The sequence below is a fragment of the Balaenoptera ricei genome, chromosome 15 (genome assembly GCF_028023285.1).
Source record: "Balaenoptera ricei isolate mBalRic1 chromosome 15, mBalRic1.hap2, whole genome shotgun sequence".
NCBI lineage: Eukaryota > Metazoa > Chordata > Mammalia > Artiodactyla > Balaenopteridae > Balaenoptera > Balaenoptera ricei.
The window spans coordinates 77,384,952-77,398,106 of record NC_082653.1 but is presented as its reverse complement, the minus strand read 5'-3'; the positions used below and the strand labels follow the sequence as shown (position 1 = coordinate 77,398,106).

Here is a 13,155-nt window from a genome sequence, read left to right as displayed (position 1 = left end):
AGGATATTCTCCTACGTAACCACAAGATAATTCCCTGAGAAATTTAACAATGATTCAATACTATTATCTAAAATAGACTCTGTATTCAAATTTCCCCAATCATCCCAATAGTGTCCTATGTAGTTTATTTATATTTTGTAGTCTAGCATCCAATCAAGGATCATCTGTTGCATTCAATTGTCCCTCTCTTTACTCTCCCTTGTTCTATTGATACAATTCCTCCGCCTTTTTTGTTTGCTTGCTTTTCGTGATATTGACTTTTTCTTTTTTTTTTTTTAGCCCATGACACATGCTTGTGGAATCTTAGTTCCCAGACCAGGGATTGAACCCACGCCCTACCAGAGAATTCCCAATATTGACAGTTTTGAAGTGTTCAGGCCAGTCGTTTTGCAGAATGTCCCTCACTTTAGATTTGTCTAGCTGTGTCCTAATGATCAGTTTCAGGTTAAATATTTTTGGAAGGAATAGTGTGTAAGTACTGTTGTGCCCTCAGTGCATCACATCATAGGTGTGTGATATCATACTTGGTGCTGCAGGGTGTGGTCATTTGGTTGAGGTGGTAGCCACCAAATGTTTGCAATGTTAAAATTCTATTTCCCCATATAATTAGTAAGTGATCTCAGGAATGACACTGAGACTTTGTGGATATCCTGTTTCTCAAAGGTTTTGGCATCCATCATCAAAGGTGACTGTAAGGTTATTATGTTTTGATTGTCCACTACAAAGGTGAATTGGGATAATCAATAGATTTCTGGCAGAATGGAAGAAAGAGAATGGACTTGACCAGAGATAAGCCCGGGTGTGCGTGTGTGTGTGTGTGTGTGTGTGTGTGTGATGAAGTTGCTGAGGTAGAGAAACTTTGACATGCTGTTAGCTAAGGTTGGGATGCCTAATGTGGGGAATCCAAGAAAAGTTAACTTTTGGTGGGTGTTGAGCAGAACACACTCTACTGTTTCTGTCTTTGCAATTTCTCTACAGTATAAGACCTAGAGCTTGACAATAATGGGTACATACAATACGATAACGCATAAAATCTCTTTGTGGCTTTTTTTTATGGTGAGTTACAGCTTCCCTTCTTCTTTCTTTTTCCTTTTTTCCCTTATTCTTGCCCTGTTATATTTTTGGTTGTAATATCACTATATTTCTGTTAGATAAGATTAAGGTATTATTAATGGGAAATGCAATTAGAAATTAATAATATAGGAGAAGCAAAAGTTTGCAGTAGATTTTGCAGGTGGTGAAGTGCTTGATTCCATGTGATCAAGCAAGAGTAACAAAGAATCTGAGCACACCTCTGTTTTTATCTTGAAGAATCGTACCACAATATGTCCATATTTTTTTTTTTATGTTTCTTTGATTTATTGGAGTTATTTTCAACAAAAGCAGAATGCTATACTAATGTGTAGTACTAGTTATTAATGATAGGGAGAACAAACCAAATTTTGCAACAAAGCGAACTCATTCTGTACAAAAGAGCAAAAATAAATAATAATAATAGTCATGATGATGATCAAGAATGTTAACGAGCTTCTGGAAATAAGATAAGATCCTGGAAAGCAAAGGTATTCTAATAATAGTACAGTAACTGGAACCAAGATGGAACCAAGAGCATGGAAGGTGAATTGTGCCCGAGATTACATTTTAAGTGGCAATAATAATCTGGCATAGGAAATGAGGAGGTAAAACCATGAAACAATAGATTCCATGTATTCAAGCAACAGAAATTAAGAAGTCTGAGAATAGACTTTTTTGCCTTGCAAAATTATACCAGCATATGTCCTCTTTCATTATCTTCAGATTTCTCTAATTTATCAGACGATTCGAACCCAAAGCAGGGAGAACAATGTTTTACTATGATGTCAGTGTTTTAGGAAAAAAGAGCCAGGAATTTGAAAAGTACTTGCTTTTTGCAAGTACAAAGATGTCATTGTTGTTGCTGCTGGGCTTCTAGAATAACTGCGTGATTGTTAATTATGAAAATAGATAATAGTAGTGGATACAATTTGTCTTCAAACAGGAGTGCTATGCCACTAAAGCATGCACGATGGAGATTACAAGAACAACCAACAAAGTGCAGGATATTAGGATGACTTACTTTTAAGCTGCAATACAGCCAAAATATACTGTTAAGAACTCAGAATTGTCTCATGAGTGAATAATGAAATAGCCATGTTTTATTAGCTTTCTTTAAAACTATATACAAGTTGAAAAACGTTTTAAAGCACTTTTTTTAAAAAATACTTTTGCAATTTCCTGGAGCCATGATTTCTTTTTTTCTTTGAGCCACAGTGGTTAATCTGATTTTGGTGTTTCAGTAATTACGTCAATTAATGTATGCTGAGAGTAATTTCATTTGTTGAAATGGATACCAGGTGAATATGTAATTAGTGGAAGGTTGTCTCTTTAAGACTTTGTGTGCAATTTTCCAAGATAAGCCACAGTATGGAAGAGTAGAGTGTTAAATTGTAATAATTTCTGGTTAGTGACCAAACTAGTATCTAGTTTATTTCCTGAAAATTGAAGTAAAATGACAATTTCCTCCCACCTTCTCCTACCAATCAAAGACACATTATAGGGTGAAAAACCATCCCAGCTGCGCAGGTCCCAGTTTTAGCACTGAATGTCTTCTATCTAGGGAAACCCTTTGGTTCCAAGCAAACCAGGACAGTCAGTCACGCTAGTACACACATCTCACTCAAAAAGAAATATTATACTTACACAGTTTTGTTTATTATTATAAATTTAACATATAGAAAATCAATTTAAAAATAAATTTCCATCCATATTGCCACTAAAATAAAGCAACTATATATGTAGTTTTGTTCCTTCTAAACTTTATATAGACAATATATAATTTAATAATTTAAAAAGCAATTGTAGTCACAAGGTATGTACAGTTCTATGTCATTAATTAACAAATACATATCCTCAAAAAACCATATGTATAATTTTAATGAATCCATAAACTTGTAACATATTTCCATGTTATATTACTTAATTACCCTTTATTGTAGGACATTTATGTTGTTTTCCTGTTTTTTCCCTATTACAAATGATAATGCTAATAATATCTTTATATAATATTCCTCTTTTAAATTTAAGAAATAATACTTTGGGGGAAAACATACATATGGTAGAATCGTATTGACAAGTTATAAACAGTTCAAATTATAAATATTTTCTTTTGCTAGCTAGTTTCTCATCAGCTAACCTGCTATTGAAATAACTATTTCATGAAAATTCTTGGTAATATGAGCCCATTCTAGAAACTGGCTAATATTCTTTATTTGGATAGTTGAAACAATGTGTTTGTTTGTTCTGAACCTCAATAAATTTTCATCACAAATGAAAATGTCGTTTCCTCTTTTTAGGATCTTTCCAAAGAATTAATGGCACTTGAAGAAAAATGAGATCACTGGGTAATCATAATCGTAGAGAAACATCTACTGTGTTCCAAAATTGACAGAGGCATTGAGGAACATAGAAATACTACCAACTCATTTTTGAGGACAGATGCTTGGTAGGAGCCAATTTTTATACTAAGTCTGACCAATCAACTCTCCCTTGATGCTTCCTTCCTTTTTGGATTTCTGAAGTAGAAGTATGAAAATCTAAAAATTCAAGTCCTCTTCTGTACTATAATTAAAAGACAACAGCCTGAGCCTACAAAGTCTCAACTCAAATACAGAAAGGATAAGTTATCAAATCAGTTAACATTTATAGGGCACCTGCCAATCCCTATCCTCTAGAGTTTATCAAGTGATAGGAAAAAGTCATGAGATGTATATAATAACAAAATAATAGAAGAGTGTGGTAAGTTTTGTAACAGTAGTGTGGAAAAAGGGGTCGTGTCTCTTTGTGCACCTGCATATCTATAATGACAAAAACTGTAAGCAACCTAAATGTAGACAAGATATAAATAAATATGTTATGGAATAATCATATACCAGAATATTAGGCAACAGTGAAAATGAATGCATAGGAACTATATGTATCAACACCAATAACTCTCACAAATAAAACATCAAATATAAAAAACAAGTTTTAAAAGAATAGATTTAGGTTGATATCATTTATGTAAATTTTGAAACATGCAAAAGAATACTATATGTTGTTTAGGGATACTTCCAATGAAGCAAAAATACAGAGAAATGCATGCAATGATAAGCATGGAATTCAAGATAATGATCCTCTATGGGGAGGGTGGGGAAGGGTGGGGAGGCTGAGGAGTAGAGAGTGAGGAGGACTCAGTACGAAAGTAGATACATAGGAGGGTTCAAGTTTTTTGGAAATGATTTATTTCTTAAGCTTCTGGGAGAGTACATGATTGTTCATTATATTATTTTTAAATATATAATAATACATTGAAATATACATAAATTAAAGTGCCACATAAGGAGCGAAGAGGCTGTTGATTCTGAATGGAAGTAGCAATCTGCATAAACTTTTTGGATGAGTTGGTGTTGATGAATAAATTGGTCTCGATGGATGAGTAGACATTCAGTAAGTCCAGATGGCAGGAGAGGAGATTCTGGGGTGATGGACTAGCATGGGCAAAGGCATGGAAAATGTTCTGGGTAAGAGCTAGCTTAGGATGCATAGAAATATATATGCTGGAATAAAGGAGGTTAATACTGTAACTGGGACCAGATGGTGAAAGACCTTGAACAGAACTGAAATGTAAAATAATTTACTAGGCTTTATAAATAGGAGCTTATAATTAGGTCTGGGTTATAATTTATTATATTCTTCATGTAATTCCAAAGGATTGATAATTTCTTCAACCAGGATGTTATCTGAATCTGATCCCTTTAGATCTATACTGCTCTTCAAATAAAAATCATGAACCATCACAAGTCATCTACCAAATCCAATAGAGAAATTGATCCTCAGAGTTATAATCAGTAATAAATACGGAGATCTCCCACTTGGTAGCATTAAAGAGTCATTTACAGTTTTTTCTTATGATTATCCATCAATTTCCCCACCTGACCATGTCAATGACCCTTTAAGTATCAATAGAAAGGATTGCCCTGAGAAGGAATAGGAAGACTAATTGGTTTTGTGAAAATCTAAAGCTTGTTAAATTTGCCAGAACTACCTTTTCATGTGATCATCATTTGGTCACCAGCAGGTATCTTTCATTGGCTTCATATGGCAGAGTCTGAAGAATACGGGTTGATCAATGTGTCATTCATCAGGGGCACCTGCAGAGATGATGAAAGATTGTATTATTGTACGATATTATAAAAGCTGCACAACATATAGCAAATTGAACTACATGTTTCCTCCCCCACTTTTTGTGTACATTAAAACTGCAGTTTGAAAAACAACTTCCAGTGCAGAAAAAAATTAAAACAGCAGGTGATAATCAGTGCAAAGTTGCAACAATGTTACTGCTGATGGGCTACCTGTCAGTTAAAGCAAGCTATCACATCTCCCCAGGAATACTTACTATAAAAAACGACTTACGAATGTTAGAGAGGGACATTAATGTGTTAGTCTCCTTATTTGTTCATTTGGAAATGGCACAAAGATAGGTCCATTAGCCAGCTCATTTCTACCTTGGTCTCAGGGCAGACACACACACAAAGTACGTAACTGAAAGTTATAGATGACCAAAACATAAACCTTAGTGCCTTGAGTTAAAAATCAATTTTCCTAATAAATTAAATTCAAACATTATATACCAATATGTAATATCAAGAAGGATGTATTAATAATTGCCGTGTTGGCAGAGTGCAAAGTGCAAGACTTAGAGGGATGTAAAAATTTAGTAATTTAGGAAATCTGATACCCAAAATAGCTACCACTGCATAGAAGGCTCAGGGTTTAGTTCAGTTGTTGAGCTATAATAGTATTCTCTGCCTAGTCAAGGTTGAATGTTCAAGATGTAGTTTGAGTATTAATCATTGATTCGAATAAAAGATTGCACAACTGGAGAGGCTCTCCTGGGTTAAGTAGTTTATTCCTTAATACAGATGTAAGTTTTTTCCTTTGTGTATTCCAGAACCACTTGAGCGTCTTCCCTACTAAAGAAGCAAACTTTTTGGAATTATTTTTTTAGCTTTACTCTTTATCAACTACAAACTTTTAGCTAAGAATTCACCTAAGCGTCTGCTGATATGAATTATGAATTCATTCAAGCTGCCCATTTCAAGTTTAAGCTTTATCTTTTGTTCTGCCCAGTAAGAAATCTGATGATATGCTATGCTTTATTTTGGTTTACTTACAGTATTCCATTGGATAGTCACACTGTATGGTATTGTGTAAATAAACCAGAGCTTTCTTATCCATTTTACTGTTGATGAGCATTTTGGTAGTGACATCAGTACATGAAAAAAAATGAAGTCTTATATAGGTACTCATATGTACACAAACAGTACCCCCACATAGCATTACATTTTTTGTTGTTGTTGAAGTGTAATATACCTACAGAGAAATGTAATTTGATGAAGTTTTACACACTGAGCACACATGTGCAGCCAGTACCAAGCAAAGGAAACAGAACATGACCAACTCTCCAGAAGCCCCATTTATGGCCCCTCCCAGTCATCAGCTCCCTTCAAGGGTAACTACTATCCTAACTTCTGATAGCACAAAAGAGTTTTGCCTGTTTTTGTACAATACATACTCTTGTGTGTCTCACTTCTTTTACTTAGCATCATATTTATGAGATTCATATATAATACTGCATTTAGAAGCAGATTGTTTGGGCTTCCCTGGTGGCGCAGTGGTTAAGAATCCACCTGCCAATGCAGGGGACACGGGTTCGAGCCCTGGTGGGAAGATCCCACACGCTGTGGAGCAACTAAGCCCGTGTGCCACAACTACTGAGCCTGCGCTCTAGAGTCCATGAGCTACAACTACTGAGCCTGCGTGCCACAACTACTGAAGCCCGTGCGCCTAGAGCCTGTGCTCCGCAACAAGAGAAGCCACCGCAATGAGAAGCCCGCGCACTGTAACGAAGAGTAGTCCCCACTCGCCGCAACCAGAGAAAGCCCGCGCACAGCAACGAAGACCCAACATAGCCAAAAATAAATAAATAAAATAATTAATTAATTTAAAAAAAAGCAGATTGTTCATTCTTAGTGATGTATAGTGTTCCGTTATATGAATATATCACCAATTATTTACTTTACTGTCAATGAACATTCTGATTGTTTTCCAGTTTGGGGGTTATTATAAATAGTGTTGCTCTGAGCTGTTAACAGATATCTTTTGGTATATATTTGATATTAGCATATTCCTAGGAAAGGAATTTCTGGGCCAAAGTGTTTTCATATGTTTACCTTTAAGATATATTGCAGTTTTCCAAAGTGGTTGTACCATATATATAGCATTTGATTGCTTGAGGAGTCATTCTGAGGAAGGCATTTCAGCATAACAATTATGAGAACAAATTTTGGAGTCACTCAGGCCAAATTCAGCTTACCACAAAACAGCTATGGCAAGTATGCTTAAACTTCTTACACCTCAGTTTACTTACCTGTAAAACAGATGTAACAAAACCTTTTTCAAGATTTATAAGAATTAAATGAGATTTATTTTAATGCAACTTAGAACAATGCCTGGCACATAGTAAGTGCTTAGCTTATTATATGGTGTCTGTTAATCATTAGCTCTTACAACATAGTATGGAGAATCAGAAACAAATATGGCCAATATAATCCACAAACAATTTTAATTCTCTGATGGAAGAAAATTGAGACTCTGACCCAAAAGGCATTACCAATTCCAGTGAGCATTACACTTGCACCCTGAAAAAAAATCATTTAAACATTATCCCAAAATGCATTTGCAAATTACTCTTGCCAGAGGCAAGGTTCTTGGATGCAATGCATTACCATCCATTTTTTTTCCTATCAGACATTACTCTTTAAAGACAAGACTGCCAAGGGCTACTCTGGAAAGTCACTAATATTATACTTTTTATTATATTTGCCAATTTCACACCTTCCTCAACCCAACCCCCAAAGTTGTTGAAAAGTGACTGTAAGTATGCTAGTTGCTAGTTTTCCTTGAAACTTATCAGTATTTATGTTCCACATTCTTAAAAATACTAAAAATAAGCCCAGATCCTTGCTTTAAATTACAAAGACCTTGCCTTTTTTTTTTTTTTTTTTTTTTTTTCTTTTGTAGGAATGAGATTGATAACCTCAGAGTAGATTTCAGCAGCTGCTGGGCCAATGCCTAAGAAGTTGCACTGTGTACAGAGGTACTGTTTTAGTTAATGGCTCCAGGGGCAGCAGGCTCAGTTATCTTAGGCAGGTAATTTTGGAAGGTGGCACCGTGTTCCTAATAAATTGCGTCAGATCCCATCTATCAGTTACTAGTTTCAAGAAATACAGCACTCAATCTACTTGAAAATATGTGTTTTGAGAAGGCCAGTGGTAGACCTGAAAAGGGACTTACTGAACATATTGAAACTCTTTGACTTACAGATGAGAAAACTAATCATTTAACAGCCTTGCCTAAGGTCAAATGGTTTGTTCCCTGGACACTTAGAAAGCTTGAGTCTCATTCACGGTTCAGTGGTTGCTGCTCTTCGCTCTTGTTTCTTGGCGTCCACCATCCTATCCGGTCCCATCCCCTACCTCGACTTCAGAAAGATCAAGACCTGGGATCCGGAAATGGGGACACTGAACAACTGTGCCTTAAGGGAATGACCAACCATTAAATTGTCGTAAGTGCAAGATGAGTGAGGTTTGCCTGCTAGAACATTAAGATCTAAGAAGGAAGATCTCTGTTTTATGGACCACTGTATTCCCAGCACAGTTCTTGGTACATAACAGGCTCTAATAATTGTTAAATGAAGAAATGATTGAATGAATATTAGGTATGTCAGGTTGTCACGTCCTTTTTCTTTTCTACCTCCTTCCAGTTGTACTAACAAAACGTGCAGATTTAGATTCAAAGAGGAAAAATCATGTACAAAGCGCCCAGTACGGTGCCTGATTCATTGTGGGCAATTAAAAAACCTCCGTTCATTTTCCTTTTCTTCCAAGGGTAGGGTACTGGGGGTAAGGGGTGATGTGCCACGGTGTTTATGTGCCCGGACATAAACTGACGTGCGTAACTAACAGGCTGGTGGAAAGGGTTGTCGGCGTTTTTCTGATCCGTATCAGAAATTCCAGTGCCCCGAAAATGTACAGCTATTTTACCCAGAGAGGCTGGTCGCGTTTGTTGATCTATTCTGGGCTGCAGTCAACTCTTTTAATACAACTTTTTATAAGCATCAGCTACTTTGCGGCGGGAGGAGGGGCAGTGACAGGAAAAGCAGGGAACCCCCCTCTCCCCAGATAAAGGAAGCCCTCTGTGGCAGGGTCTGTGTTTTGCGGGTCTAACGGGTCCTCGGTCTGCGGCGGTCCCGCCCCCTCCAGCCCCGCCTCCTCGCCCTAGGCGGCTGCAGCTGAGGTTCAAGTTCGGCACCCGGACGCGCGCTCGGTGCTCCGAAGCCTCCCGCGCCTCTCAAGGGCCCCCGCTCGAAGGCTAGGAAGGCTCAGAGGTCATTAGGGTGCGGGGTCACTCGGCCACGCGTTGTGCTACCACGTGGGAGAAAAGTTTCCAACTCTGCCATGGGGCCTCCCAGTGCCCCCCAGCGGAGCAGAGGCCCGCGCTTTGGCACCCGCTCCGTTTTCTGTCGCCTGCAGTCGCGCCCCATCTCGGGGAACCCCCGCCCCCTACGCCCCGGTATCCTTCTCTGAATCCCCTCCTTCCCTCCCTGCGAAGGTCGCACCAGGAAAATACCCTGGGAGGGGGTCTCTGGAGAAGGCGGCCGGGGAGCCTCCAGCTGGCCTGGGGTAGGGGGGTCCAAGGACAAGTGTCCCGAGGAAGGCGCGGAGCTGGACGCGCGGAGTAGGCAGGCGACAGCGGCCCGCACTTGACCCCGGTGCGACTGGCGGGAACATTCCGCGGCTCCCACACTCCCGCGCGCCAACTCTGGCGGGTCGCAGCTGACCCCACGCGGGCGGCACCCTCCACGCCCCCACCCGCCCTCGCTCCCCTTTCCTGGCTCCCCTCCGCCCCCAGTGCGCAGGCCCGGCCGCCCCAGCGCGCATGCCCTGGGCTCGCGAGCGCGGCCAGCCCCCAGCCTTTTGCTTTCTACACACTCTACAACTGGGGAGGGGGCGGGGTGGAGGGAGCCCGGCCGGCCACGTGATCCAGCCGGCCGGGGCCGCGGGGGCGGGAGCGCGCGCCGAGCGAGGAGCGGGGAGGGTGGTGCGCGTGCGCGCGGCGCGCGCGCGCGGGCGGGCGCGGGGCTGGGCTGAGGCGGGCGGCGGCGGCGGTGGGCCGGCCGCGGAGGGGGAGGAGCGGGAGCTGAGCGAGGCAGGCGGGCGGAGGATGGGGCCGTGCCCGGGCTCCTGCTGCAGCCGCCGGGGGACACGCCGTGCACCCTCCGGCTCGGGGCTCTCGTGGCGGCGGCGGTGGCAGCGTTAGCGGCGGCGGCGAGAGCGGCGTTCCCGGCGCTTCCTGGCCGCGCTTCTCCCTCAGGCTGGGCGAAGAGAAGAGGCGGCGGCGGCGGCACACCGGTGTCTCTCCCGCTGGAGATTTCTTTCTGCTTTCCTCGTCGACTGACTCGCCCCCTCCCTTTTTTGAGGAAGGGTGACCTCTTCTCTGGGACTGGAGAAAATGTTTTTTTGAGGAGGGGGGGTGGGTGGCAGCCTCAGGGGCTGCTTCTTCTCTTCTTTCATCTCCTCCTCCTCCCCCCTCCAAGCCCGAAAAGCAAACCCCACAACTGCTCCAGCATCCTCCTTCCCTTCCTCCACCTCCCTTCTCCACCTCTTCCAGTTTCGTCCTCTCCCCTTCTAATTATTTCATTATTATGCTTCCCTCTCTGGGGGGTCTCGTCCCTCTCTGGTCGCTTAGAAGCCTTGGCCTCCCCTGGATGCATTTCTTAAAAATTTTGGAGCCAGGGAGTGAGTTTTGTCTGAGGCGTGTGTGAGAGGCGTCGGGGGTGTTTTCCTGCGCGAGGGGCGGGTGAAGTTCATTGCCCCCACTTTCCCGCGACCTTTTCGGGCCCGATTTGGAGTCGAGGGGGGGGCAGGCGTTTTCGGGGGGCGGGGGGCGCGGCGGAGAATGGCCGCGGGGAGGGCTCCCCGGAGCCTCCTAGTCTCTTGATCAAAGCATTCCGCTATTCTGATTTATTGCCTGCTTGGTGAGTTATTTTTTTTTTTTTTCCCCCTCTAAAGGAGACCTGTGTGTTCAGCCATTACTTTGCTCGGCGCTGCTCACAGGAATCTCCGACCCTCGGTGCTGTGGGCAGCCCCGCACTTGGGCTCCTCGCCTCTCGCCCTCGCTCCCGTCCCTCCTCCCTCTCTCCGCCCCTTCCCCCTTTTCTTTCTCCGCTCTTTCTTCCCCTCTCTCCCTTCTTTCGGCCGCCGTCTCCCCCGCGCCCTCCTCGGGGCGGAGGGAAGCCGAGAAGGGGGAGGGAGGGATTGGTGTCAATTTTTTTGTGCGGCCGCGGCCGGAGCCTGTGGCGGGCAGGCGGCGAGCGGGGAGACCCCGGCGAAGCAGAGCCATGGATGGCCCGACGCGGGGCCATGGACTCCGCAAAAAGCGGCGGTCGCGGTCTCAGCGAGACCGGGAGAGGCGCTCCCGGGGCGGACTGAGGGCCGGCGCGGCCGGCGGCGGCGGGGCCGGCCGGACCCGGGCGCCCTCGTTCGCCTCGTCGTCGGGCTCCGACAAGGAAGACAATGGGAAGCCCCCGTCCTCCGCCCCGTCCCGGCCCAGACCCCCGCGGAGGAAGCGGAGAGAGTCCACCTCAGCCGAAGAGGACATCATTGATGGATTTGCCATGACCAGCTTTGTCACTTTTGAAGCGCTGGAGGTAAGGGGGACCTCCCTCCCCCCGGTTTCCCTTTATAGGCACGACCCCCCCCCCCGGCTGCGCCCGGCTCTGCTGCCTCCCCCGCCGCGCTCCGGTCTGTCTGTCTGTCTGTCTGTCTAGGCTGAGGTCTTATTGTTGGGGGGGAGCTGGGGGCGCGGGCAGACAGGCAGCAGGAGGGAATCGACAAGCCGTGCCTGGTCTCCAGGTTTCCTCGTTCTTTCTCGCGTTCCCCCTGCGCCCCCTCCCCGCACCCCCTCCACAGCAGATGGGCAGAAAGAAAGGGGTGCAGGCATCACAACAATGCGCCCCCCTCCACGGAGAGCTCTGCCCCTACTCCTTCCTCCTCTCCCTCCCCAATCATGGCTTCTTGGCTGGTGGAAGTCTCTGCTGGGTTTGGGGCGCCTGTGGACGGTTCTCTGTGTGCTTTATACAGAGCCATATGTCCCTGTGTGTGTGTTTGTATAGACCTTTCCTGGGTGTCCTCGGGACCAGAGACTGATGGGGTTTTGTGGTTCTTTGCCCCCCTCCCCTGCCCCCTTTTTTTCTTTTCATTTCTTTTTTCTTTCTTTCCTTTTTTTTTTCTTCTTTTTTTTTGGTGAAGCTGGGGAAGGGGGCGTTTTCTCCTGGTTGGGAGAAAGGAGGGAGGAGGGGAGGGAAGAGAGGAAAGGATGGAATATCTTTCTGTATTCCGAACAGGGCTCTATTACAGAAAGGGTTAATTGTAATATTATCTATACACATACATATGCACATGTGTGTGTACATGAGCAATTCGGTTAAAGGACAGAAAAATGTATACTAGAGAGGACTGGTGGGAGGAAAGAATAAAATCCTAGCTGGTATCTGAAGGGCTTGTCACCCAATTGTCCCTCTCCTTTTCCTTTTTTTTTGTGTTTTTTTTTAATCTTTCTGATTGGCTTTGTGTGTGTGTATATCTATGTGTGTCTTTCTTTATTCTTTGGGCACCTGCAGCATTGATTTCCAAACGCACATTTTCCTGCCAGCTAAAGGGCTCCTTGGGGGTGGTGATGGGGGGCAGGTAGGGGGAGATTGTCCAGGGGTCAGAGGGAAACTCTCTTTACCTGGATGGATCTGATTTGGTGCTGGCATGGGTCACTGGCCTGTATAAAGGTAACCCCCTTTTTTCTCCTCCACCCCCAACACACCACACATACAGAGCGCTTTGAGACTCTGCAGAGTTGGTCCGGCTTTCTTAAGAACAAAACCAAGCTAGGATTTGGTTTCTAGCCTTTTCTGCACCTGATGTGATGGTTTGAGGTTCCTGAAAGAAACTTTTCCTTTTCCCTTTGGTTTTTGCTGTTATT

At 43.7% G+C, this 13,155-nt stretch overlaps 1 protein-coding gene and 1 long non-coding RNA gene across 5 annotated transcripts in view; one reads left to right on the top strand and one right to left on the bottom strand.

Annotated features, from left to right (window-relative positions):
- Positions 1-4,173: 4,173 nt before the first annotated feature.
- LOC132349601 (uncharacterized) lies at positions 4,174-9,951 on the bottom strand. The gene is made up of 3 exons (XR_009497710.1): positions 9,751-9,951; positions 5,102-5,207; positions 4,174-4,544 (listed from the first exon to the last, which is right to left on the bottom strand). It is a non-coding gene; the product is annotated as an uncharacterized LOC132349601 (long non-coding RNA).
- Positions 9,952-11,095: 1,144 nt separating this feature from the next.
- Positions 11,096-13,155, top strand: part of AUTS2 (activator of transcription and developmental regulator AUTS2) — a 1,122,616-nt gene continuing 1,120,556 nt past the window's right edge. For 2 of the 4 annotated variants that reach the window (XM_059898924.1, XM_059898923.1), the window contains exon 1: positions 11,096-11,830. In XM_059898924.1, the coding sequence (XP_059754907.1) occupies positions 11,522-11,830 (309 nt within the window). In that variant the 5' untranslated portion in view covers positions 11,096-11,521. The remainder of the gene's footprint in view (positions 11,831-13,155) is intronic. The other 2 variants (XM_059898926.1, XM_059898925.1) reach the window with 1 other exon arrangement.